The 25,244-nt window shown below is 38.9% G+C and overlaps 5 protein-coding genes across 5 annotated transcripts; 3 read left to right on the plus strand and 2 right to left on the minus strand.

Annotated features, from left to right (window-relative positions):
- Nucleotides 1–476: 476 nt before the first annotated feature.
- Nucleotides 477–2,738, plus strand: LOC119998348 (linamarin synthase 1-like). The gene is made up of 2 exons (XM_038845655.1): nucleotides 477–1,090; nucleotides 1,671–2,738. Exons 1-2 carry the CDS (start codon nucleotides 616–618, stop codon nucleotides 2,624–2,626), a joined length of 1,431 nt encoding a protein of 476 aa, XP_038701583.1. The 5' UTR covers nucleotides 477–615; the 3' UTR covers nucleotides 2,627–2,738.
- A 2,561-nt stretch (nucleotides 2,739–5,299) lies between these two features.
- On the plus strand, nucleotides 5,300–7,259 carry LOC119998443 (linamarin synthase 1-like). Its single transcript, XM_038845775.1, has 2 exons — nucleotides 5,300–5,860; nucleotides 6,138–7,259. Exons 1-2 carry the CDS (start codon nucleotides 5,359–5,361, stop codon nucleotides 7,067–7,069), a joined length of 1,434 nt encoding a protein of 477 aa, XP_038701703.1. The 5' UTR covers nucleotides 5,300–5,358; the 3' UTR covers nucleotides 7,070–7,259.
- Nucleotides 7,260–8,647: 1,388 nt separating this feature from the next.
- Nucleotides 8,648–15,251, minus strand: LOC119998738 (chaperone protein dnaJ A6, chloroplastic-like). Its single transcript, XM_038846134.1, has 8 exons — nucleotides 15,099–15,251; nucleotides 14,150–14,304; nucleotides 13,093–13,234; nucleotides 12,875–12,932; nucleotides 11,234–11,276; nucleotides 10,139–10,187; nucleotides 9,948–10,028; nucleotides 8,648–9,861 (listed from the first exon to the last, which is right to left on the minus strand). Exons 2-8 carry the CDS (start codon nucleotides 14,254–14,256, stop codon nucleotides 9,007–9,009), a joined length of 1,335 nt encoding a protein of 444 aa, XP_038702062.1. The 5' UTR covers nucleotides 14,257–14,304; nucleotides 15,099–15,251; the 3' UTR covers nucleotides 8,648–9,006.
- Nucleotides 15,252–15,495: 244 nt separating this feature from the next.
- Nucleotides 15,496–20,960, plus strand: LOC119998737 (probable LRR receptor-like serine/threonine-protein kinase At5g10290). The gene is made up of 12 exons (XM_038846132.1): nucleotides 15,496–15,666; nucleotides 16,365–16,507; nucleotides 16,971–17,106; nucleotides 17,268–17,339; nucleotides 17,684–17,827; nucleotides 17,932–18,003; nucleotides 18,190–18,255; nucleotides 18,439–18,509; nucleotides 18,618–18,758; nucleotides 18,863–19,204; nucleotides 19,771–20,165; nucleotides 20,445–20,960. Exons 2-12 carry the CDS (start codon nucleotides 16,441–16,443, stop codon nucleotides 20,757–20,759), a joined length of 1,821 nt encoding a protein of 606 aa, XP_038702060.1. The 5' UTR covers nucleotides 15,496–15,666; nucleotides 16,365–16,440; the 3' UTR covers nucleotides 20,760–20,960.
- A 1,871-nt stretch (nucleotides 20,961–22,831) lies between these two features.
- LOC119998740 (tubulin-folding cofactor C) lies at nucleotides 22,832–24,142 on the minus strand. The gene has a single exon (XM_038846136.1). The coding sequence runs from the start codon at nucleotides 24,078–24,080 to the stop codon at nucleotides 23,004–23,006; it is 1,077 nt and encodes a 358-aa protein (XP_038702064.1). The 5' UTR covers nucleotides 24,081–24,142; the 3' UTR covers nucleotides 22,832–23,003.
- Between the last annotated feature and the right edge of the window lie 1,102 nt (nucleotides 24,143–25,244).

The following is a 25,244-nucleotide window of genomic DNA, read 5'->3' on the forward strand; positions in this document are numbered from 1 at the left end:
TGAATTATATAGGTTAGAGTTTTCTCACATATGAGTGGTCAATCCATTGAACACCCGAAATATCCTACAAGTGACCCATCCATGATTGATGTACCCTTCACCTATAGGTATTCCGTCCATTAGGACATCTAAAAGATCCAACGAATAACCGAAACGAATGGAGGTAAGTGAATTAACGTCGTAGTTGTGTATTGCTATGAAATCATGTAAGAAAGTCCAATCCAAACAATTTATAATTGAGATTTATTAGATTTTAACTTCACTTTAATTTTTATCAATTTTTAATGGGTAGAAAACAAACTTGCAAATAATATTAAGGTCGTAAATTGACCCCTACACATCATCACACAGAAAATTTGCTCTTAAGCAAAAATTACCTAATCATTTAGGTCACTTCATCAATTATTTTTTACTTAAGTAGGACAAAGTCAAAGACAGATTGAAATGGAAAGTGATCTCTATGATGTAATCAAAGTTGACAGAAAAAGAAAAAAAAACCCTCCTCATCACCTTGAATCAAACCTTTTTCATGACACCTACCCATGCACACTGATTGTCAATCCAGATCTCATTATCAGAACCAGAAATCCCCAGATTTCTTTTCAGAAAGAAAACATGGCAAAGCCTCATGCAGTGTTGCTTCCTTTTCCTGCACAAGGCCATATCAACCCTTTCATGCACCTCGCCAAGCTTTTGCACGCAAGAGGATTCCACATAACCTTCGTCAACACCGAGTTTAACCATAGACGTCTGATAAGGTCTAAAGGGCAGGACTTTGTTGACGGCCTGCCGGATTTCAGGTTCGAGGCCATACCAGATGGGTTGCCACGATCGGACCATGATGCAACCCAAGAGGTTTGGGAGCTATGTGGGTCGGTCCAGAAGAATTGCTTGGATCCATTTAGAGAACTACTGGCTAAGCTCAATTCGGACCCTCGAGTGCCTCCGGTGAGTGGTGTGATCGGAGATGGTGTCATGAGTTTTGCTATTAAAGCAGCGCGAGAATTGGGAGTGCCAGAAGCTCTGTTTTGGACTGCCTCTGCTGTGGGTTTCATGTGCTATCTTCATTATGGTGAATTTGTTAGGAGGGGTATTTTTCCATTCAAAGGTACACATTTTTTTTTCCCCATAATATTGATTTTGTTGGTTCGATCTTGAAATTTTCAGCCCAAACTCTAGGTCACGGACATGAACGAATTTGTTTTTCATGGACCGTCGTTAATGGTTCTTTCTTAGACCTAAAAAACGTATATTTGATGTGAGAGGAGATGAACTTTGCTTATAAACCACTCGGTTGGGTTATGCCGGATAAATGTCTGAATTTTATATTTATACTCACTCACACTTGTGGACTTGTTTATGTCAGACCCAATAAGTAGACAATTAAAGATCTGTCCAACTAGACCGAGACTTTGCTTTAATAACATGTCATGTTGAATTCTCAATCCAAATACATTGAAGATATTGTCCGTTCTGACCATGGACCCACATAGATTTGTTATTCATAAGGGTCGTCAATGGTTCTTAAATGCAAAAAATACGTTTTCAATGTGAATGAATCTTGAGTTTTAATTAAACAAAAATCACTCGGCTGAGTTATGTGAGACCGATATCAAATTTTTGTCTTGACACTCGATGTGACTTAGATCACAAATTTTGATGTTTTTCAGATGAGAATTTCTTCAAAGATGGAACTCTTGATTCACCAATTGATTGGATACCCGGCACGAGAAATCTCCAACTCAAAGACATCCCATCATTCATCAGGACCACAGATCCAAACGATGTCGTTTTCAATTTCTTGGCTTCAGAAACCCAAAACTGCTTAAACTCCTCTGCAATCATTCTCAACACCTTTGAAGATTTGGAACATGAAGTGCTAGAAGCCATGAATAGATTGGAAAAATCCCCAAGAACTTTCAAAATTGGTCCACTCATTCCCCTGCTTAACAAGTGTGTCTCTGTCCCCCAAAATCAATCCAAATCATTGGAGCTCAGTTGTAACTTGTGGAAGGAGGATTTGGGTTGTCTTGAATGGCTTGATAGAAGAGAACCCAACTCAGTTGTTTATGTGAACTATGGCTGCCTTACAGTAATGTCTGACCAACACTTGAAAGAATTTGCTTGGGGATTGGCAAACTCAAAGCACCCATTTTTATGGATTATCAGGCCTGATATTGTGATGGGTGACTCTCCAATCTTGCCCAAAGAATTCTATGAAGAAGTTAAAGACAGAGGATTGCTCGTAAGCTGGTGCCCGCAAGACCAAGTTCTTCAACACCCATCAATTGGTACTTTCGTGACTCATTGTGGATGGAATTCTGTGACAGAGAGCTTGTGTGGAGGTGGTGTGCCACTGATATGCTGGCCTTTCTTTGCTGAGCAGCAGACCAACTGCAAATATGCTTGCAGTGAATGGGGGATTGGTATGGAGGTTGATTGTGACATAAAGCGCGACGAATTGACGGCGATTGTGAAGGAGATTATGGAAGAAGATAAAGGGAAGAGACTGAGAGAAAAGGCTCAAGAGTGGAAGAAGAGAGCAGAAGAGGCAACTGATGTTGGAGGGTCATCTTATAATGACTTTGATAAATTCCTTCAAGAGGTTTTTCTTCCAAAAAAGTAAGTGAGATGCATTTTGTCGAACACTTAAGTGTCATTTGGTTCGCAGAATCCTGTTTTCTAGCAGCAAGAGTTTTCCTTTTGCTAATGATTCATATATTTGGTTGGTGGAATTATTGGAGTTTACGATTTCAAGAAAAACTGGACTTCTCCCAACTTTGGAGGAATTCTTCTTTTATCATTGAAATGCTCACTTATTTTTAATTAAATACATATAATGTCATTTTGAAAAACACATCATTTTAATAATATCCGACAATTATGTATTTAAAATATGTCGTTTTTATATTATTTCATTTCTCATTGATTAAATCTGATCACATAAAAATTACTTTTTTATTTTCTTCATTTGCTAATTTAGATATTCAAATTAAAGCATTATTTTTTAATTCAATCTATCATAATTTTTACTCTAACCAAACATGATCAAAGGAAATCAATGATGTCAGAAAATAATATAATAATGTGATCCAAACATTAGTAAGGAATGAGAATACCAAGAAAATAACTTTCCTAACATCCTCTACCATTCTTAGCTCAAAATCCGCGAATCAAACTAACCATTAGCAATCAAAAAACTAGCGCGACCCAGTCACCATGGGCTATGAAACACAACCCATGAAATTGGGTTGAAGCTAGCCCAATGTACTTGGGGCCTTATGCAATTCAAATGAAATGCTTATACCCAAGACAGGGAGCTAGTAGATTGAAGGAACCAAGTGGCCTGATTCTCTCTACATGTCAAGGTTCAGTTATAGGTAGCAGCAGCCAAAAGTCACGTTGATCATGTTATATTCCTGTCGAGTATATTCTCACCTAACTACTTTGTTGGCATGCATGTATTTGCATGGTTAACATCGGCCTACAATAATATATATATATATATAGGGCTTCTACGGTGCGGGATCCTATATTTTATTTAAAATGAGGGATTCATCTAACACCATTCATGCGTGAATCCCATCACGTGTGGGGACCACACTTATATCAAATGAATGTAGATGAATCCCTCATTTTAAATAAAGTGAGGGATCCCTCATTTGAGAATTTTCATATATATATATATATATATCGCGAGCGGGATCCATTTTTTGACTTTTTTGGTTCTGATAATATATTAATGAAAGTTTGATTGTTTTATGAGAGCACTCACAATGAGGTGTTTTTGCTTGCTTGGAGATGGTAAAAAGTTGTTTTTGCTGAGCCAACAAATACAAAATGGGCATGTGGTTCCAAAAACCATTGAACATCCAGACAAGAACTGATATTATCATGGAATCAATAATTGCATGACTCATATACTACACAAATCTAAGATGCATGGTAAGATCTTATCCTTGAGACTAAGCTTGTGAAGTGGCCATATCTCTAGATTCCTTCCATTTTTGTGGCCTGAGGCCTTGTTCTGGATTGATTTGTAAATTAAGGAAATTTGGTTTGCTTCATTTATTTGCACAACTCTAGATTCTTTCTTTTTCATCTTAAAAGCTGAGATGCTAAAGGTGCTGATGCATGCTCCGTTTGTTTTACGAAAAATAAAATCTTGGAAAATGATATTTAGGTTTTTTAGTGTTTATTTGATGAAAATTGATAAGATCAAGGAAAAACAACTAAAAATTATCATGAAGAATTCACTCTAACCTAAGGAAAACAACATCCCATTTTAAAGAGGGTATGTCGTTTTTCACCATGGCTGCAACCTTATGTGCTTATTAATTAATATGCATGATATAATATTTTTTGCTTATTGATCAAATTTTGGAGTTCTAATACGTACCTTTAGGGTCTGTAAACTATGTATTCATAATGTTGTAGGGGTTTGTTTGTTTCTTTTTTAAATTTATGTTTTCCACCAAACAAACACCGAAAAATATTAACAACGTTTTTGTTCAAACACTGAAAATTAATTGTTTTTTCATGATAAGTGTTTCATTTTTCATAAGAGATTGATTTTCCTCGAAACAAATGGAACAATAGTTGCTGCTCTGTCAACAAGGGGAAAAAAAAATGCCATGCCCTGCCCTCCCTCTCTATCTATTCAAGGGATGGAAGGGCAGAGGCCTTTGGTGTGCCTTCCGTTCAAGAATTGGGCTCTCAATCACTAGCCAATATATTTTTCTATCATGTCTTGTGTAGAGGAACCACATCAATCCATCTCAAACTTGGTGGTTAAACTCTACTGGGAGTTTACATACACGTGAAGTGCCATGTCAATAACGGATCGTTGGTTGAGATGGTGAACTTGATAGTAGTAACTCTAATTGCAAGCGGGAGTCGGGAGGTTGTGAGTTTAAGTCTTCTTATTGTTTCCATTATCGCAATTTGCGATATGAACCCTTTCTCAGCCCAACATATGTGAATGCCACCCCACATTATCTCCCGCACTGGGCCTCTTCCATGTGGGTGGCTCAGGATTTATCAGCCAATTATCTGGTGAACAATTGGATGGGTTCCATGTTACTAAAAAAGGAAAATGCTATGTCCAATTGAATTTTATGATGTAAATTGTGAAAATATTTAGAAAGATTGGGGCTAAGAAATGATTGAGACATGGATTAATATAAATTATCAAAAAATATTTGGAAAGACTGAGGCTGAGAAATGATTGAGACCATGATTAATAGTGAATGAAATCAACGGCTGAGATTAAAAATCCATTCCTTTAAATGGACCCCCCGTTGAAGACCATGCATCCACTTGCTTCCTTCTCCACTGCACTTCACTATTTCTGCAACAATGGGTTCTCTGAATAAGCCTCATGCAGTCCTAGTACCATACCCTGCTCAAGGCCACTTGAACCCATTTATGCAACTGGGCAAGCTTCTTCACGCAAGAGGCTACCACATTACCTTCGTTAACAATGAATTCAACCACCAACGCTTGGTTAGATCCAAAGGGTCCGAATTCATTAAAGGCCTGCCGGATTTCAGGTTCGAATCCATACCCGACGGGCTGCCGCCGTCCGACCTGGATGCCACCCAGGAGATTACGCCTCTCTGTTATGCGGTTAGGAAGTATATGATAATCCCATTCAAGGAGCTACTAAGGAAACTGAATTCGACGCCGGATGTGCCTCCGGTCACCTGCGTGGTATCGGATGGGTTCATGAATTTTGGTAGTATTGCGGCAAGAGAGCTTGGGATTCTTGGAGTTTGTTTCTGGACTGCCTCTGCTTGTGGCTTCTTGGGCCATATGGTCTTTCCTGAGCTTCGCGAGAGAGGGCTTTTTCCATTCAAAGGTAATTCTCTCTCTTAACCACTTAGTGATTGCCTAGTGTCCGTGGTCGGGAGTTCAAACCAACCCGCTGGATACTTACTTGTAGAATCCGTGGCCGCATCCACAACTGCCGCAAAACAGGCAGGGTCGGTCCCCCACCCACACGGACTTCGTGACAATATTACTTGTTGTCAGTGTGGTACGGCCTGAGTTGGGTGGTCGATTCTGTTTTTTCTTCAATTTTTTAAAATAAATATATGATGTTTCATATCCCAATCTTAAGCATTATGTATTGACAGATGATAATTTCGAGAAGGATGGCAGTATGGACACGCCAATCGACTGGATACCAGGCATGAAGGACGTCAGGCTACGGGACATGCCAATCTCAATCAGAACCAGCGACCCAGACGACATCTTATGGCACTGCTTACGAGAAGAAGTGATCGACTGCATGAAATGTCCTGCAATAATCTTCAATACAATCGAAGAATTCGAACACGAAGCCTTGGAAGGAATCAAGCCAACATACTCCAACGTTTACAACATCGGACCTCTGAGTTTACTTGAAAAAAACCTACCACTGAGCCAAGCCAAGACACTCAGCACCAGTTTGTGGAAACCGGACACAAAATGTCTCGACTGGCTCGACAGACAACAGCCCAACTCGGTGGTGTATGTCAACTACGGCAGCATAGCCGTAATGTCCGAAGAAAACTTCAAGGAATTCGCTTGGGGACTGGCTAATAGCAAGCACCCATTTCTGTGGGTGGTTAGGCCTGATATTGCGAATTCGAATTCCGGTACTTTAACCAAAGAGTACTACGAAGAGATTAAGGATAGAGGGTTGTTGGTTAATTGGTGTCCGCAAGAACAAGTTCTCTTGCACGAATCGGTTGGTGTTTTCTTGAGTCATATTGGTTGGAATTCGACATTGGAGACTATTTGCGGTGGTGTGCCTGTGATCTGTTGGCCTCGGTTCGCGGAGCAGCCGACGAATGCTAGGTTTTCGTACACGGTTTGGGGGATTGGGTTGGAGCTGGATCAGGATGTGAAGAGGGAAGAACTGACGAATCTTGTGAAGGAAATGTTGGAAAGTGAGAATGGGAAGAAGATGAAGAGTAAGGCAGTTGAATGGAAGAAGAAAGCAGAGGAAGCAACTAGTGTTGGTGGTTCTTCTTACAATGATTTTAATAGGTTGTTTCAAGAGGTTTTTCACTTTGGGAATTGATCACCATTTGATTGATTTCAATTTGCAAGAAGTAGAAGTTGAATTTCCTAATTGTTGCTGGTGTTGAAGATTCATGTGTTGTAGTATTGAGGATGTTTTGATAAGATTATTGAGTATAGCAATAGTGTAACTAGCACTCATCTCAATTAGGGGTGTTAAAAAAATCGTATAAACTGAATCGACTGTCAAACCGAGCGATTGTAAGATTATTTTTAATTTTTTTTTACTTAGAACTCATCAAAATAACTGAAATAATCGTCGATAACGACAAGTCGATCAATTAAATTCACGTCGAAAAACTGATCATTTACAACAATAATCTTAATACTTACAGTTTATAACAGGATACCCATCCACCCGAGGTTTGAGTCAAAACATTCGTCTTAATGTGCCGTGGACGTTCGACTAGGTGTGGGTTAGTGGCCTGCTAAGTCTTGGGCCTCTATGACCGGCAAGTGACTTGCCTAGAGGTTCAACTGGGGTAGCTGAACTCTCCCTTTGAGGTTTACATTATGGGGTTCAGCCCAAAAGATCAAATCCTGTGATGGTTCCTTAGTGGCAAAAAAAAAAAAAAAAGGTCAATTATAGAGGAATCACAAGATTGTATAGGCTGACATGGTGGGGCACCTACAGTGGAACTTTGTGAAATGGGCCAGGAAGTCATGAAACTTTGTGCCATGTTGGCCCATAATTTTTGTCCCCATTCACAGCGAGTCAGGTCATACCACATGGTGCCTCAGCTGCAAACAAAGTGGGAAGTGATGGAGCTGAGGACGATGATTGGTGGACGCTTGCTACTTAAAGTATCGGACTATTGTCTTGCAGCGATTGTGAGTTTATTAGATTTTATAAAGTAAATTCAACGGTCCACAATCAATACAAGACAATAGATTGATACTTTGAGTATTGGACAAGTGACACCCCCTCGATCAGATGAGGGTTAACAAGAGGGTAGAGAATGCCCAATTTTTTTTATTTTTTTTCCCATTTCCGTAATTTAATGATGGTAATTAAAACCACTAAGTAATTATAAAAATATTAATGCCATATATTGGGTATAAACCACTAAGTAATTATTATCTATCACGTTCTAATAATCAATGGATTCATTGAAGATCGTTCTACCTACCCACTATCCCTTCCAGGGATTCTGCAGGCCCACAAGGCATTATCTTGTACTTTTATGTTTTTTCTTTTTTTTGAGAAACTTGTACTTTTATGTTGATTTAAAGTTTGACAACAAATATACATAAGAATCCCAGGGAGAGCCAATGCACCATGCACTAAATTTTTTTTAAAAATCATAAATATATATATATAGTATTTAGCATAACGATTCCATCTATATAAATCATCTACAGAATTTCAAACTCATCTTTAGAAGGGGAAAATCAAAATCATTCCGACAAACCAATAAAGAGACAGTTAAGATATCCAGTAGTTTGAAGGTGCGTAAATAAAATTTCTCAAGTTATATTCCCCTTTAACCGGATCTAGATGTATATATATCTCATTAAAGATCAACAAGAGAGAAGCAAAATTACATTTTATAATCGTTTGTTCAATTTCAAAGAATAATTAATAAGAAAGTAGGTGTGGATTCCAATCTAAAGCAAAAGCAAAATCAAAGAGAAAGAGGGGCATGCATCCCTCCAGTTTTCCTATTTTTACCTTCTGTTTCACCTCCCTTCTCAAATAAATTCAAAATCCGCGACAAAATTATAACAAAACATGTTTTTTTTTTTTTACCTACTGCTGCTACTACAAGCACTGCCTACTCATCCTGCAATTCAAGCAAGCTCGGATTGTGACATTCTCCTTCGACATGTGAAAAGGCTCACTCAAACTCTTAATACCTGTGAAAAGGAGAAACTGGTTGATGGCGGTAGATATAATTTACAACAGATGGACACTGAATGAGAATGACAACCAGGCAACTATCTCCTACTGTTTGCTGTCTTGGCCTTGCTGAGATCCGCAAGCTCCTCAATGAGTTTTCTCTCTTCATTGCTCAATCTTTTAGGAATTTCAACCTGGACGCGAACTAACTGATCACCCCTCATGTTGCTTTTATTCAGCACCGGGACTCCCTTCTTCGCCATTACAAGTGTGGTATTTGGCTGGGTTCCAGGTGGGATCTTCAGATCAACCATTTCATCAACTGTTGGCACTTTGATTGTTGTCCCCAAGATTGCATCCACATATGATACCTTGCAGGTGTATAATATGTTTGTGTCGTCGCGTTTTAGGACTGGGTCTGGGATTACTTCAATAACAACAAACAGGTCACCAGGAGCCCCTCCTCTCTTTCCAGCATTACCTTCAGAACGGACTCTTAAACGGCTACCAGAGTCTACACCAGCTGGCACTTTCAGACTAATACGCTTTGTCCTTCTCACCCGTCCATCTCCAGAACAAGTGTTGCAAGGCGTAGAAATCTCGCCAGTTCCACCACATGAAGAGCATGTCATTACTTGCTGGAAGACACCTAATGGAGTTCTTGCCGATGAGACAACTTGACCTTGCCCACCACATGTACTGCATGTAGATGGCTTTGTCCCCGGTTTTGCACCAGAACCATTGCAAGTACCACAGCTCTCAAGTCGAGTTATTTCAATTTCTTTTTCTACTCCAAAAACTGCATCCTTGAAATTTAAAACAAGACTGTAATATTCATCCTGGCCATCAACTGCTCTGCTCCTAGAACCTCTACCGCCCATGCCACCCATACCTCCCATGCCACCCATGCCCTCAAACAGAGACTCGAACAAATCGAAAGGATTGCTGAAATCCTGCTTGGTAGAAATAGTCCAAGCAATAAGAGGATAGAAGATGTTGAGAATATCTGAAAAATTGAAGTCAACGCAGGTTCACTTACCCCCATGCCCATGCCAGCCCCCTTAAGTCCAGCCTCTCCGTACTTATCATACAAAGATCGTTTCTCATCATCAGACAAAACCTGCAGTAGCACATTTACGATTTTAAAACGAATTGCTTAAGAAGAAAACTACAAAATGGCCAGCTCAAACAGAGGTTACAAAGACAATAACCATCAAAGAGATCATTTACCTCATAGGCATTACTAATTTCCTTAAACTTTTTTTCTGCACCAGGATCTCTGCAGGAATGGGACAATTCCAACAAAGATGGTGAAAAACAAGCAATATTGTCTATAAAGATCTAAGTGACCAATGGATTGTTAAAATGGACATTAAATCAATGCTGATCTTCGGAATAAAAAAATATAAGAAATGAAACATCGGATTATCGAATGTATGATTGTTGTCCTGAGTTTCATCCCTTCCATTCAAACAGACCAGAATATTTGACTTCAAAGTAAGACTAATCTCCCTCCCCTTCAATGGCACCTTGTTCTAACCTTCCCATAAAGAATATAAAGATAGCCAACTTAAACAGAATGCTATGGCATGTTCAACATCGACTACTCAAGCAAGGAATAAACCTTTCCAAGCCTTCTTATTTCGCTAAGCTTTATCTATATATATATCCCCAACCAGCCTTAGGGAAGAATATGTAAGAAAAAAACTTTATCATTTAAGAGGAATATAAATAATAAATGAACCACACCCTTCATATGATACCATCCCTAGAAAATCTAGTCATTTTTGCATTGAGCCCATCAAATTGCCAACTCCCTTAGTGGTAACTTCATCATATCCTTGTAAGAGAATTTTCAAGATCCCTTGGTAAAAAAAAATCAATTCTTTCCAATGCTCAGTGAATTCTTTACAATGCTCCCCAAAGCGACATTTTAATTAAATCTCATAATTCAGTAATAAACCCAAGATAAATTTTATTTTTTTGTGTACATAAGCCTTGCAGTTCTTTGGCTGCTAAGGCTTGCTTTTGTTTCTCTGCGTCTCCCTTAGTCTGGTTGCACCACCTTGGCGCCCTAAATAAAAATTTTGCACTTAAACAGAAAAAGAAAGGTAAGAATTAATTGTAGTTACAACCACACAAGCTAACCAATCTCAAACTTCTTTTTAAGTCTCACAAGTCAAGCTTAAACTTTGAGTTCTTTCTCTCCCAACTTGGGCACATAAGTTGTTAAACATACGCAATTCCAGATGTTGCCACAGGATAAAGTTAACATGTTAACATAGATTCAGAGAGGAGAGTTGTGCATATCTGATAGGAACTTACTTATTCACATCTGGATGATAACTCCTTGCTAGTTTCCGATAAGCTGAAATAAAAAAAGTATATAAGGAATCCAATAAAATCATTAACAGGATGAAAACAGGAAATGCAGAAATCAAATTCAAGAGCAATAACAAAGATCCAAGAAGTTTAATAAGAGAAACTGTAAAAGGATTATGGAATGTACGATTGTTCATTAACAAAAACTGTAACAGAAGTCTGCCAGTTCATCACGTGTCAGTCTTTCCCCTCCCTAGTTTGGTCGCCAACAGGAGTGAAATACAGAAGAATTTTTTGTGGGAAGACACAAGAAAGCAGAAAATATTATTTGCTTTAATGGGATGTAAAGAAATTTCCAAAATATTTAGGTGGTCTCCGAATCAATTATCTTTCCAGTTTCAACAAAGCCCTTTTGGGGAAATGGTTGTGGAAATTTAGTAACACCAAGGAAGAACTTCTGTTGAAAGACTAATTGCAGGACAGAGGTTGGATATCTAGTCAGAGAAGGAAAAAGGCTGAGGTGATTGGACACAGTTTACTTCCTTTGAGGTGGGAAGAGGCGATAACATCAGCCTGTGAAATGATGAATGGGCTGGCACCCACCCTCTTAAGGTGCAATTCCCAATGCCGCTGAGAAGGGCTAGCAACAAAGAAGCAAGCACCAGTAAGTTCCCCATTCATTAAAATTCCGCTTCAACCGGGATATTTGTTTCCATAGGGATGCTCAAGACTCGAAGGTTCCTTTCTCTAAATTTGAAGGGTTGTATGTGATCAGGTCATCAAATTCAACATAGAGGACAAAATACCATGGAAACTTTTAACAGCTCGTTGGTACTCTGTTAGATCCTATTTCCTATCACACTGAGCTTATCAAAGCTAAGCACCATCTAAGAAACTCTTCTGTCAGCAAAACAGCATTTGGAAAGTTAACAAGTCCCTCCAAAAGTGACTTTTTCTGCTTGGGAGTTAACCTGGGGAAAAAATTTGATCATGATAGGACCAGGAAAGTCGAGGGAGTTATCTTAAGTCTAATTGGAATTGGTATACATTGGGTTTTAGGTGTAGATTTGCACTCAGAACTTAGAGCTTGGAAAATCCTTGAAAGCACAGAGATCTTGTAATTCATTCCCTTAGTTACTTGTTGATTAGTGTGGAAGGGAAGGAATTACTGGACCTTTAACAGTCAAGAATTTTACCTCAATCACCCTTCAAAAAGAATTTTACCTCAACCAATTTCCCCCCCATAAATTTAGCTCAACCAGTTAATGGATAATTGGCTTATCTCTGTTAAGTTCAGGAACATAAGTGTACTAACTCTTCATGACAGCATTAGTTCATTAACTTTGCAATCCTTTCTCTGTGGATTGCACCTACTTGGTGCTTTCCCTTCCATAATTGAGTTCAAAAATGAAGAAGAAGAGTACTTACATGTGTAGATACAACAAGAAGTTATAACAAAGAAAAGCAATGCCAGCAAAGGGCATAGCAAACAAAGACGGGGTCAACCAACAACATAAGATTAGTCTGAATTAGTCACAGCACAAAAGATGACAAGTGAAAGTGGGAAATAAGAGATGTACAAGCAAAACAACTTCAGGTAACAATAAACAATCCAAAGAAAAAAATGATAGTGAGAGTGCCTACCACTTTTAATTTCAGATTTGCTAGAATTTTTTGATACACCAAGGACAGAGTAGTAATCCTGTGGATGAGAAATTATCGTTACTTTTAAGTGAAATATAAAACAATAAACATGCACACAGTTAAAACAATAAATTTAATCAAACAATTAGGTAAAAGCCGTCAACACAACCTTCCCTGTCATCACAAAAGCAGAAAGGGAAGATAACTTTTTAACTCACCGCATCAGCTCGAACTGTAAATCGTGATCCTCTCCGCTGATGCGAAGTCTGAGATGGCCCAATAAAAGATAACAACGGAAAGGAGTCATGTGAAAATAAGCTTGAGCCTGATGCCGCCAAAAAGCTCATTTTGTTGGAATTACTGCATATCGGGAAATATACACCACTTTATTAATTATTATATTCGGAATTTGGAGTTTTCCGCTAGCGTATACTGCAGCAATTGATGTTCTCCAAAAAGATAAAAGCTCAATGCACCGAGGGATGCAATATAACACAAAAAAGTAGTAATGACAAAAATCACAAGCAAGGCCACTATTTAATAGTGAACCACATCATCTCAAACCACCATGCACCTGCTTCTCTTATGCAGCTCCGTGTAATGTCATACAACTTACAGTTATGCCCCCAGTCAGTTAATATGTGCCTTCAGTGTTTCACATGTGTAACGAAAAGTATGACTTGTTGAAAAACATGAGCATCTCTCTAAAAAGAGGAGAGCTCCTTATAAGAGAGAAATAATTTCACTTCTGCAGCATCTTCTGGTTTTTCAATGACTTTCATCCACAAAGTCAAATTTGGCAGGATCATTTTCATCTTTCTTTTCTCATTTTCATTTGGTAGACCTGGGATTTAGATTTTTCTGTTCCTATTCCGTCCATTTCTTTTCTCATCATTCCCGTCAACGAGCCCTTCAATAATTGTCCTATTACGAAATTTGATTGATTTGGAAATAGAATGAATGTGTGGCAGCTTAAAGGAATGTAGATATTCAATGCCATCCGGATGAAACAATGAGCATATAGGTAAGTCATGGAAGGGTAACTCTCAGGTCTAGTATCTAGACGTGCACTCAATTTGAAACAGCAACAAATTATTACAACTTCTAGTCTGCTGAGGCATGCAGCAGAACATACTGCCTCGACAGACGACAGGGCAGTAGCCAAACTATAATGTCTCCAGGACAAACCACCACAAATAACAAAAGATATGAAACTAATGTCTATAGGCACTGTACCCAACTTTACGCTCTAAAGTAGTATGAATAAATGCTTACCAGTTCAGGGGCATCGCTATCCTGTTGGTAAGATAGGACCTTAGCATAAATTGAGGACGAATACCCCATTGAGCAACCAATGTATTTCCACAAGGAATGGTGGCCATCCAATAAATTTTCAGTATACAAATTCACAGCTGATGGCCTTCCACGGGCTGCCAAGCAAATTACTTGGCAATTAGCAGAAAATATATAATTAAAATATACAGAAATCTAGAAAGGAATAGTTGTACGAAAAGACAAATAACATAAAGATATCCAGAAAACCCCATTTACTTTCCTATGCAAAATGCAGACATGCCTATGATATCAAGAAGTCTGGCCCATCATTCCGTCGTGGCCTAATTCAAAACCGTAGAATTACACCTTATGCTTTTGAGGGGTGGCATCTACGAAAATGGCCATCAACTCCAATGACTGATATAGAACTGGCCATGAAATTTTTTTTTTATACTTTGTAAACAACCATCACTAGTTCACTACTATACATCTATAACCTATATGAGAAAAAAATGGATTTTGCAGCATACCAACTAGCCATACGATGTTCATTCGAACTAAAAGAGCGTCTATTTTGAAAATCCAATATAAATCCAATCAGTGCTTAAATTCGCAATGCAGATGCAAGGACAAAGCTACTTGCTTGATCGTAATTTTATTTTCCACCCTTAGAGGTTCCGAAAAGATACTTGCTTGATCATTACAAAGCTTTTCTACCGATTCAAAACCCTAAAATCAATATTCTTGAACACGAAAAAGTAATTAATCGGAAGACAATATACCAGAAAGCGGACTAAACAGATGAAGCCATAAAAGTAATGATTTTTCAGATACTTTGCAGTCACTCAATCGAGAAAAACGTAAACAAATACAAACAAAAACCGAGAGGGTATTAAGAAAGAGTGCCGTAAGTTCCAATTTAGGGCATTTAAAGCAGAAGCCAACAAACCTGATAATAGTCTTCGAAGCTAAGTTGCTCTGCTCGCTCTCAATAAGCAAGAGAGGGAAATCAGAGAGTGCGCGCGAGCTCGAGCGAAGTAGGATTAGAGGCTAGATTTTCTTACTGGAGAAGAAGAAGAAGAAAATCTGGTTGATGGTTAAATAGGATTGGCTGTTCTAGAAGCTTTCAGCTGTAGAGTACGAGAGCCGGTTCTCCACCGTTCAGATCATTTTCACTGGTCTACTTGATTAATGGACTGGATTCACTGCAACCGGTGTTATGGGTCTAAGTCGGTAAGTCCAAGCGAAGTCCTAGAGAGAGAGGAGTAATTATTGGGAAAACCGTAAGAGTCCCCATTTCTACCTAACGAATTACAGACGAGACGACCATGAAAGCAACATTAAAGAAGAAAGGAGTGGACAGAAGTTTCTCTCTAGATTTGGCTGTTAAAATCTTTGAAAAACACTGTACACTCTGAATCCATTGAAGAAAAAGCACTCCTACTTTCCCATGCTTCAGTCCACCTCATGAGATTCGCCTTCTGATTCCGATTCTCATTCTCTGTATCCACTGAAAGGTACTTCTTTTTTAAATTTTCTTATCTTGTGCATTCTCTCTCAGTATTTATTTATTTATTTATTTATTGGGGTTTGGATAGATTCTTTCTTCTTTTGTTCACCCTTTAATGTGAAGTTCAATGTTTGTTTGGATTTGAGGGAAGAAAATGAAACTGGGTTTTCTGAATCGGTACCTGGAATTCTAGGAGAGTCCTTGAAAATTTAGAAATGAATGAAATTGGCCCATAACTCTTCAGCAGAAAATGGAACTTGTTTTTCTGAATTGGGACCTCAAATTGATAATTGAAGTAGATTTATGGTTCTTCAATTGACATGCGCCATTAATTTACAACTAGTTGGAATGACTCATTGCATAAATAATAGGATTCAGTGGTTCAATGAACAATAAACTGATAACTTAAACGGTTTTAATTGCTTAGATTTTGCTCTGAAGTCTAAACTAATGGGCTTTGGGGGACTGTCAGATACTTGCTTTGCAAATCTTTCGGGTAGAGTGAATTACACAATATTGATATGGTAGACTAGTAGTTGAGAGTGGTCGTCGAAAAAAGAAGAAGACTGATTAGACATTTGCATACTGAATGTTTATCTTCACTGTTTCCCTCTCTGGATCATTAATGCAGATATTGCTGCCAAGTTTTGTGTATATTATGTATATTTACAGGTAAGAAATCTCAATGGTAGGATGTTTTTGCAGATATGGCATTTACCTACGCGTTTGTTAGGGTTCCTATGTTTCATTGCATTGATCTTTGGGGTTGATAGCGTCAGAGATGGAATTGGTTTTCGTGGCTTTGGTACTTGCTTGCCTGAATTCGTTTGTTTTGCCTGATGACCAAGGTACAATGCCAATCAAGTAGACTATGATAAAAACATAGCTAGAATATAATACTACGCATATACCTTCGACCTCTCTCTTTTCATTCGAAGGCCCCCTTCTCAATTTTTTCTCATATTTTTTGCGTTGTGGCATTGTCATCACGTGGTTAAAGCATTTTAAACGTTTATCTTCAATTGGAGCTACCTATATGTTAGATGGAATATATTGGTTTTGTGTTCTGTTTTTATTGTGTTTGCACTCATATATACTTATTTTTATTTTTTTTCATTCTTCTCTCTCCCATCAAACTTAGATAAATGAGCTCTATATTGCCGCAATGATGATAAAATTGGATGATAATTTATTGATATTCCTTGGTTTTTTTTTAACTTTTTTTGAGTATTTACATTGTTTTAGTACTGATTAATTAGGGGTGTGGTGCTTGCTTGATATGATGCTGAATACTCGTGTATCCTGTTCTAGGTGATGCTCTAAATGCCCTGAAGCTCTCACTTAATGCTTCTCCCAATCAGCTGACGGACTGGAATCCAAATCTAGTTAACCCATGCACATGGTCAAATGTTATCTGCAATTCCAATAGCAATAAAGTTGTTTCTGTGTAAGCTTTTCTTTCATAGACTTTCATTTTTTTCTGTTAGCAGCGACGCATGAATAACTTTTCATGCCAGCATTGTTAGATTTTTATGCAAGATTATACTTGTTGGTTAATCAGTCTGTTTCTTAATGCATGGAACATGTTTATATTTGTACTTTTTGCAGGACATTGTCATCCATGAACTTTTCTGGAACCTTGTCCCCTAAACTAGGAGTTTTGAAGACTCTGACGACACTGTACGTACAACTATTATTATGAGGCAGATAGTTTACTATAGAGGTGGACATTTGCATACTTTGTAGACATTGATATTACAAAAGACGCAACACTTGCGCTGTTGCGCACCATATAAATTCACGCACCTATTCATTTTTTTTTGTGAATGAGGTGCAACTTTCTATTTTCCTAATGAATATTCTCCCATGGCCTTGGAATCAGACCTGACTATGAGGGTGCATGTTTCTTGGAGCTCTCAGTTACGCAGAACTGACATATATTATACTTTTCTATCAATCGTTAGATACTCAGGCATGGAGCTGTTGAGTGTTGTGCTAATATATTTCAATCATTTATCATGCAGTACACTAAAAGGAAATGGCATAAATGGTGAGATACCAAAGGAGTTTGGAAATTTGACAAGTTTAACTAGCTTGGATTTGACGAATAATCATTTAACTGGTGAAATCCCTTCTTCCCTTGGCGATCTTAAGAGGCTTCAGTACCTGTAAGGGTTATAGTGTTTGATGTTCTGATGCTCTTCATTTCTTATATATTTGTTTTAAACACTGATTGTTTTAGTTATTGCTGTCTACTTTTTGTTACAACCAGGACTTTGAGTCAAAACAATCTCACCGGGACTATCCCTCAGTCACTTGCAAGCCTTTCGAACCTGATCAGCGTGTGAGTGAAAATGATCCAAGATGGTGCTCTGACGATACTTGAAAATGGATTGCTTTATGTAGCTAAGATGAAGATGAATAAACTGCTCTCCTACTGATTTTTCTTTTAGAATTCTGCAGGTTAACTTTGTAGATTTGTGTTTCTTGTTATATATCATAGTTTCTGATGGAATGCTCGGATTTGCAGTCTGCTTGATTCCAATAATCTCAGTGGTCAAATTCCTGAGCGTCTATTCCAAACTGAGAAATACAAGTACGAGAAGCATGGATTACAATTCTTATTTTGACTGTCCTCTCTTTTCTTCTTCTCGCGACTATGAACATCAAACATAGTCCGATACAGCTTCCACTTTTTTTGGTTCTACTGGATATAAATTTAACTTCGGCATGAATTCACCTTTATTTTGATTTAGCTTTACTTGGTGCCTTGGTTCAGTTTGACAGGAAACAGATTGAATTGCGGTATCAATTTGCCTCACCTTTGTGAATCAAGTAGTGATCAATCAGGTAATAGAATTAGCTATTTTGATTTAACATTATCTTGCTGAGAAACTAAAGTAATCGAGTTTTTTTGACCTTACCAGCTAATTCCTAATAACCTTGCCTTCTTGGCAGGTGGTTCAAGTAAGCCAAAAGTTGGAATCATAGTTGGAATTATTGGACTTATAATTATACTTCTTTTTGGAGGACTGCTGTTTTTTGTATGCAAGTGTAGACACAGGGGCTACAAGCGTGAAGTATTTGTAGATGTTGCAGGTTTGTGCTACTATTTGGGATTGTGATTTCCTTTTTTTTTTTTTTTTGTAACTTTTAACTTTACTCAGCTGGTTATTCGAGATGCAATTTTTTTTATGGCTCAGGTGAAGTTGACCGAAGAATTGCTTTTGGTCAGTTGAAGAGATTTGCTTGGAGGGAATTACAACTGGCCACTAACAACTTCAGTGAGAAAAGTATCCTTGGACAGGGGGGTTTTGGAAAGGTTTATAAAGGAGTCCTTGCTGACAATACGAAAATTGCAGTGAAGCGTTTAACGGATTTTGAAAGTCCAGGTGGAGATGCTGCTTTCCAACGTGAAGTTGAGATGATAAGTGTGGCTGTCCACAGGAACCTGTTGCGGCTGATTGGGTTTTGCACAACACCGACAGAACGCCTTTTGGTGTATCCATTAATGCAGAATTTAAGTGTGGCAAATCGTCTCAGAGGTATTGGTCTTTAATTCATAAATGTAACTTGAAGTTGCTAAACTTTAAATCTTAATAATATGTGTGTTTCTCTGGCACCTTATGCATGTTTCTAAAACCCTCAGGCTTTCTTTCATTCTAAGGTAATCTGGACTAGAGCATTGGATGGAGCTAGTTGTAATGTGGTGCTTTGTGTCCCTCGTCTAACGATTATATTTGAGTAATTATGTGCATACTCAAGGTAGTCGATTCCCTATCAAAAAAAGAGGAAGAAAAGGAAAGATTAGTTATGTCTAGGGTGCTTTTATCTTATTGGACTTGGGTCAAATGTATTCGTGAAGCTAAGGGCAGTACGATTGAAATAAATGTTAATGTGGACTTCTTGCTTCTCCTAAAAACCCGATTTAGATAGAATTCAACTACTTTATGTTTTCCTCATTAACACATGATTCCAATTCTGAATTGAGTCTTGTCAAATTCTTAAGACTTGAAATCAACTCAATTATCTCAAGAGTAGATTCATAATATTTACTAAAATTCGTAATTAAATATCTATGGGCACTCACTAATTTTGAGCAACGTTGCAGATCTTAAGCCTGGGGAGGCTGTTTTAGATTGGACCACAAGAAAACGTGTAGCCTTAGGTGCAGCCCGTGGACTGGAGTACCTTCATGAGCATTGCAATCCCAAGATTATACATCGGGATGTGAAGGCTGCTAATGTATTGTTAGACGAGGATTTTGAAGCAGTGGTTGGTGACTTTGGCTTGGCAAAATTGGTTGATGTGAGGAAGACTAATGTAACGACTCAAGTACGTGGAACAATGGGCCACATAGCACCAGAATACTTGTCCACAGGAAAGTCATCTGAAAGGACCGACGTTTTTGGTTATGGAGTTATGCTTCTAGAGCTTGTAACTGGTCAAAGGGCGATTGATTTTTCGCGCTTGGAAGAACAGGATGATGTCTTATTGCTGGATCATGTAAGATATCCCCATCTGTTTCTACATTGATTAAATGTATGCTTTTAGCTCCTCTTTTCCTTCCTAAAATTGTAGCCCATTTTTGATAAAGGGGATGTGAGAAGGAGTCACCGTACCTCGGTAATATGTTCTTTTTTTATAAGTAAATGCTATCCAATGCCTTGATCCAGATTACCTTAGAATGGAAATAACATATGTGCAGATTTCTACTGGATGATTTCCGTATCACAAGTTTTTCACTTGCTTATTTCTTGAGTTCATGTCTATTTGCTTATGAAGGTCAAAAAGCTGGAGAGGGAGAAGAGACTGGATTCTATTGTAGATTGCAACCTAGGGCGGAATTACGACGTCCAGGAGGTGGAGATGATGATCCGAGTTGCACTGCTGTGTACCCAATCATCGCCGGAGGAGCGTCCAGCGATGTCCGAAGTCGTACGGATGCTGGAAGGAGAGGGATTGGCTGAGAGGTGGGAAGAGTGGCAGCATGTTGAAGTTAATCGCATGCAAGAGTACGAGAGACTGCAGCGAAGATTCGACTGGCGAGAAGATTCAGTATGTAACCAGGATGCCGTTGAGTTGTCTGGTGGAAGGTGATGTAGAACAGATTATATAGGCTGCTCTGGAAAGCATGCAATTCTCTTTTTGCTTGGCTAGAGGTTTCCATTGGTAAAGAAAACTTGTAATTTTTCAATATAGAAAGGAAGAGAGAGGAGGGTAGATTGGTGTTGTAGTTCAATTTCCAGTCACTTGGGAATGTTAATAATGTATTTTCAATCGTAAAGCCTATTCCATGTATTTCTACTGGTTGGAAATCAACTTGTAACTACCTTAACTGTCAATTCACTTGCTATCCGACCAAGCCCCATCAAACCTACAAGCCCTTCTTCAATTCCAACTATCGTCTGTACGATCTATACTTGATCTGACCTATTTCCTCTACGTTCTTGACAGCCCATCTTTGTCTCCGTAGTGTGAAATGTTTCGGTCCTCTTCCCATTACTTAGAGAAAGTGAGCCACCGGTTCAAGTACTAGCTACTTATCATTACCTCCTAGACAATTAGACATCCAACCCATAATCGCAACGACCCAATTGGAAGAAGGAAGCTCTACACAATTAATTACCTATATATACATATTCTCTACACAATTAGTTACAATATGAATGTTAGTCTGTGACAATTTTGATGTGCTTTTATTTATTTTAGGTTTTATTGAAATTTAGTAATTCTATTTTATTCAATTTATTCATCCGAAAGACTAAATCTAATTGTGTTTGTCTATTTCATTCAATTCAGCTCCTCCTTGAACCTCCTTTTAAATTATTCTGCCTCATGGTGCCTATTGAACTGGCCTACTCTTCGGGTGTGGTTTTTATCAATCAATATTATTAGGGGCATAAATTATGTTTAAGAGATGGATTATCTTGTTTATGTGGATTGATTGTTCATCTGCCAATCAATCTAATGGCTGAAGTTGCAGCCAAATATGTTCAGTCCAGGTCAGTTAAGTTGATCTTCATGGTTTTAAAATCCTTGGTTCTCACCACTGGTTCTTGCTAGAATTATCAGACACGTTGCCGCATGTCCACCGTGGCACGCCATCCGTAGTCGCACCAACACGAGGCTTGAAACCTGCAACTGATGCACCCAAGGGGGTTTTTGGGTCTGGGCTCAAGCAAGCCCCGTTACAAGGAATGGAATGTACCTAACTCATCATTGAAAAACCGACTTACCAATATAAGACTTGGAGCCCATGAGTTACCGATGTAGGACATCATTCCCGCATCACTCGGTGTTCATCTTTTGCTCAAAGAGAGGATCTTCAACCTGTAAGGGTTGCTCCTACTTCCAAATATTGTATCTTCTGCCATCAACAATAGTTAATTATGTATGGTAAGTTGCCCACTGCAGGTTTGAATCTTTAATGATGTGTGTGCGTGTGTGTGTGTATATATAGGTTTTCTCCAAGCTTAGGGGAGCTTATAATATGATGGTAAAGCTTACAAGGGAAGAGTTGGCTATGGGAGTCATTTGTTCATCACCAGGTAACCATGCACAAGAAGTTGTATTATCTGAACAAAGACTAGGCTGCAATGCACTGATAGCCATGCCTGCCACAACTCCTGAAATCAAAGTTGGATATCTTTTTCCTCCTCAACTATGTTAGTTCTTCAAATCACAAACAATATCATGTAGCTCCCATGCTAAGGCTATTGCTTTTCAAATGTTTTACCAAATGGAGCCTAATTCCTGTAAACAATTTTTGTCCCCAATGGAAAATAATGGAGAGAATTGGAAGAATAGTGGTTCATGTTCTTATGATGAAGCACAAACATACGTGAAACAACGGGCTAAAGATGAAGGGCATACCACCTTTCGACCATCCTGATGCATAGCAGGACAAGGGACAGCAGGGATGGAGATCTTGCATCGAATGCCATCTACATTGCATCCAAACTTTGAGCCTGTTGGGGGTGGCGGATTGATAGCAGGAATTGCTGCCTAGGTAAAGACAGTTTGTCCAGATGTACGAGAGTTGCGGTCATGTGAATTGTCAAGGGACAGCATTTGGCTACATAGTCTATGTTATGGACGGGAACTACTGCAACTCTGTCACCAAATGCTTAAACATTGCAGGTCAAGATCAATGGATGGGAGCAGAGAGATGCAAAAATGCAAGATCAACATTTATTTCATTGATCCTCCTCAGGTCTTTTCAAAGTTTAAAATCAGCAGAGTTACAAAACAAATTCAAATACAAATAAACAAAATGCTGACACTCCAAAATTCCAATCCCAGTCCAAAATCCAACCAAAATTAATTACCTGCAGTCCAGTTTCAAGCAACATTCCCACTGTCAGTATACGAAATGTCCACACTCTCAATCCGCTGCCCCTCTTCCAAAACAGTCCAGTTCGGTGATTGCACCGCCCTCAACCACCGGAAATCGTCCACATTGGCCCAATTTGCTGTCTCCTCATGAAGCCCTGCCTCTTCAAGATCCTCCTCAATACCCTGGTATCTCAAACAATATGGTGCAAACCTCACGCCATTACTGTCCTCAATTATTGGCCTGCTCCTCACTCTCAAGTAAAAATCACATGCCTTGGCCTCATGTATTCTTATCTGATGTGATGCAAGTACAAACACACACCCCTCTACATTATCAATCAAGATTGAACCAGTCACTGGCCCTGCATAAACCCTACAATTCCTCAATCTGTGAGCAAAAATGGCTCTCGCCGAGCCAATTAACCTCACCTCACATGAATCAAGATCCGATAATGTAAATTCACCCATTTCGAAACCCTTGAAGTTCTTCACCAGTAGCTCATTCTCCTTGTTTCTAAACCCCGGGGACTCGGGAATCAAAAAACTCGACTTCTCCGGTAAACCAGAACTGGACTTTTCAGATGGAGTGCCGCTGGGTTCGGTAACGATAGGGTTGTCCTTTTTGGTGGCTTTGTTTCTGAAAGCGAATTTCTTTCGGGGAATCAATTCAGAGTTCAGATTCTCCAGGGCTTGTTTCAAATCAGATATGGTTTTGAGTGAGGAACGGACCTCGTAAGAGGGCAAGAAGTAGGAGTTCTCGGCGACAAGTTTCTCCAGATTCGAGATAGAGGACGAGATATCTACGAGATGGGATTTGAGGCGAGATGGATCGGCGATAAGTTCAGACGACTCCGCTAGTTGAGTGTCGATGGAGCGCTTGCAGTCATTGAAGCGGGAGAGAAAGGAAGATGTGGATTCGAGGGATGAGTCCGGTGAGTCGGATTTGCGGGCCAAACGAGTCTGGTGACGCTCGGAGAGACGTTCGAGCATCGATTGGTGCTTCTTCTGGAGGGCTGGATCAAGTGTACCGGTCGGGATTCTTTCGCTAGAGTTTGATAGATCTGCCATTGTTTCGTCTTCCATGGCTAGAGACAGAGCTTTTGAATAGGAAGTACACAACGGCAATCAGGCAATGGCGATGGGTGTCATATAACAAAGAAAATCATGTCGTTTTAATTAGAAATACCTTCCACGTGTTGACACTTGAAGCCGAATGCCCATAGCAAGAATATGGTAGCGTCCACAGCAGAAAATGGAGCGCCGTCATCACGGTGTCTTTCTCACTGCGAGACAGATGGAAAAACGTCTCCTCCTCAAAACAAGCAATTCAAAGGAGAAGAGAGTGGCTTTGATTTGATGAAAGATTGATCGGGACGAGTCGAATCAGACGTGAGATCTGAGTCAAGCCGGATGCGGTGATGGGTGCTGCGGGCTCCAAACTCGAGAAGGCTCCCGGAGGCCGAAAGATACTTTGGCCTCGAGAATTTCGGCAACACTTGCTACTTGCAACAGCGTATTGCAGGTTCCGCTCGCATCAAATTCAATCCTTTTTTTTTTTTTTTTAAAGTTTTGGATTTTGATGTTCAGATATGGCTCTTGTGGTCTTTTTGCGAGCGATGAAATTTGGTGCATTTTGTGTGGTTTCTATATGCTGTGTTTATCTGCTGACTATTAGGTTTTTTGTCTCTCGATTATATGACTGTAAATTTGTAATTTAGAATAGGATGCTTACAGTTGATTTGATTTTGATATGTCCCTGCTCCTTGTTGTTTTAGTTTATCATTGAGACTGTTTTTTAGTTTCATTCAAGCTAATTACCATCTACATGGTGCGGTGAACTCTTTCGTGAATGAGCCTCCTTGAGGAATTTGTTATTATTGGAAAAGAAGTGGAGATTCCATTGCAATTGAAATTCACTAAAATTTCCATTTTGGTGAATTTACTTTCGAATGTGGTATGGTTATGAGTATTTATCTTAGATTAAAATCTATGACCATATTGAGTTTACCACATTCAAAATTACAGTTATTCTTGATACTGACAAGCGACAGCTTTAGAAATTCTGAAGCATCCTGAGAAGTATTCGTTGAATCAGAACACTATCTAAGAATTATTTACATTTTATATTTTCATCCTTTTATTGGGAAAAATTGTAGCACAGAATGTTGGTTGAGCATCCTACGCATGTTCACTTCTTTTTTTACTCCCATCACATATTCTTCTTCTGATATGGTTTTTTGATCATGT

The sequence above is a fragment of the Tripterygium wilfordii genome, chromosome 5 (assembly GCF_013401445.1).
Source record: "Tripterygium wilfordii isolate XIE 37 chromosome 5, ASM1340144v1, whole genome shotgun sequence".
Classification (NCBI taxonomy): domain Eukaryota; kingdom Viridiplantae; phylum Streptophyta; class Magnoliopsida; order Celastrales; family Celastraceae; genus Tripterygium; species Tripterygium wilfordii.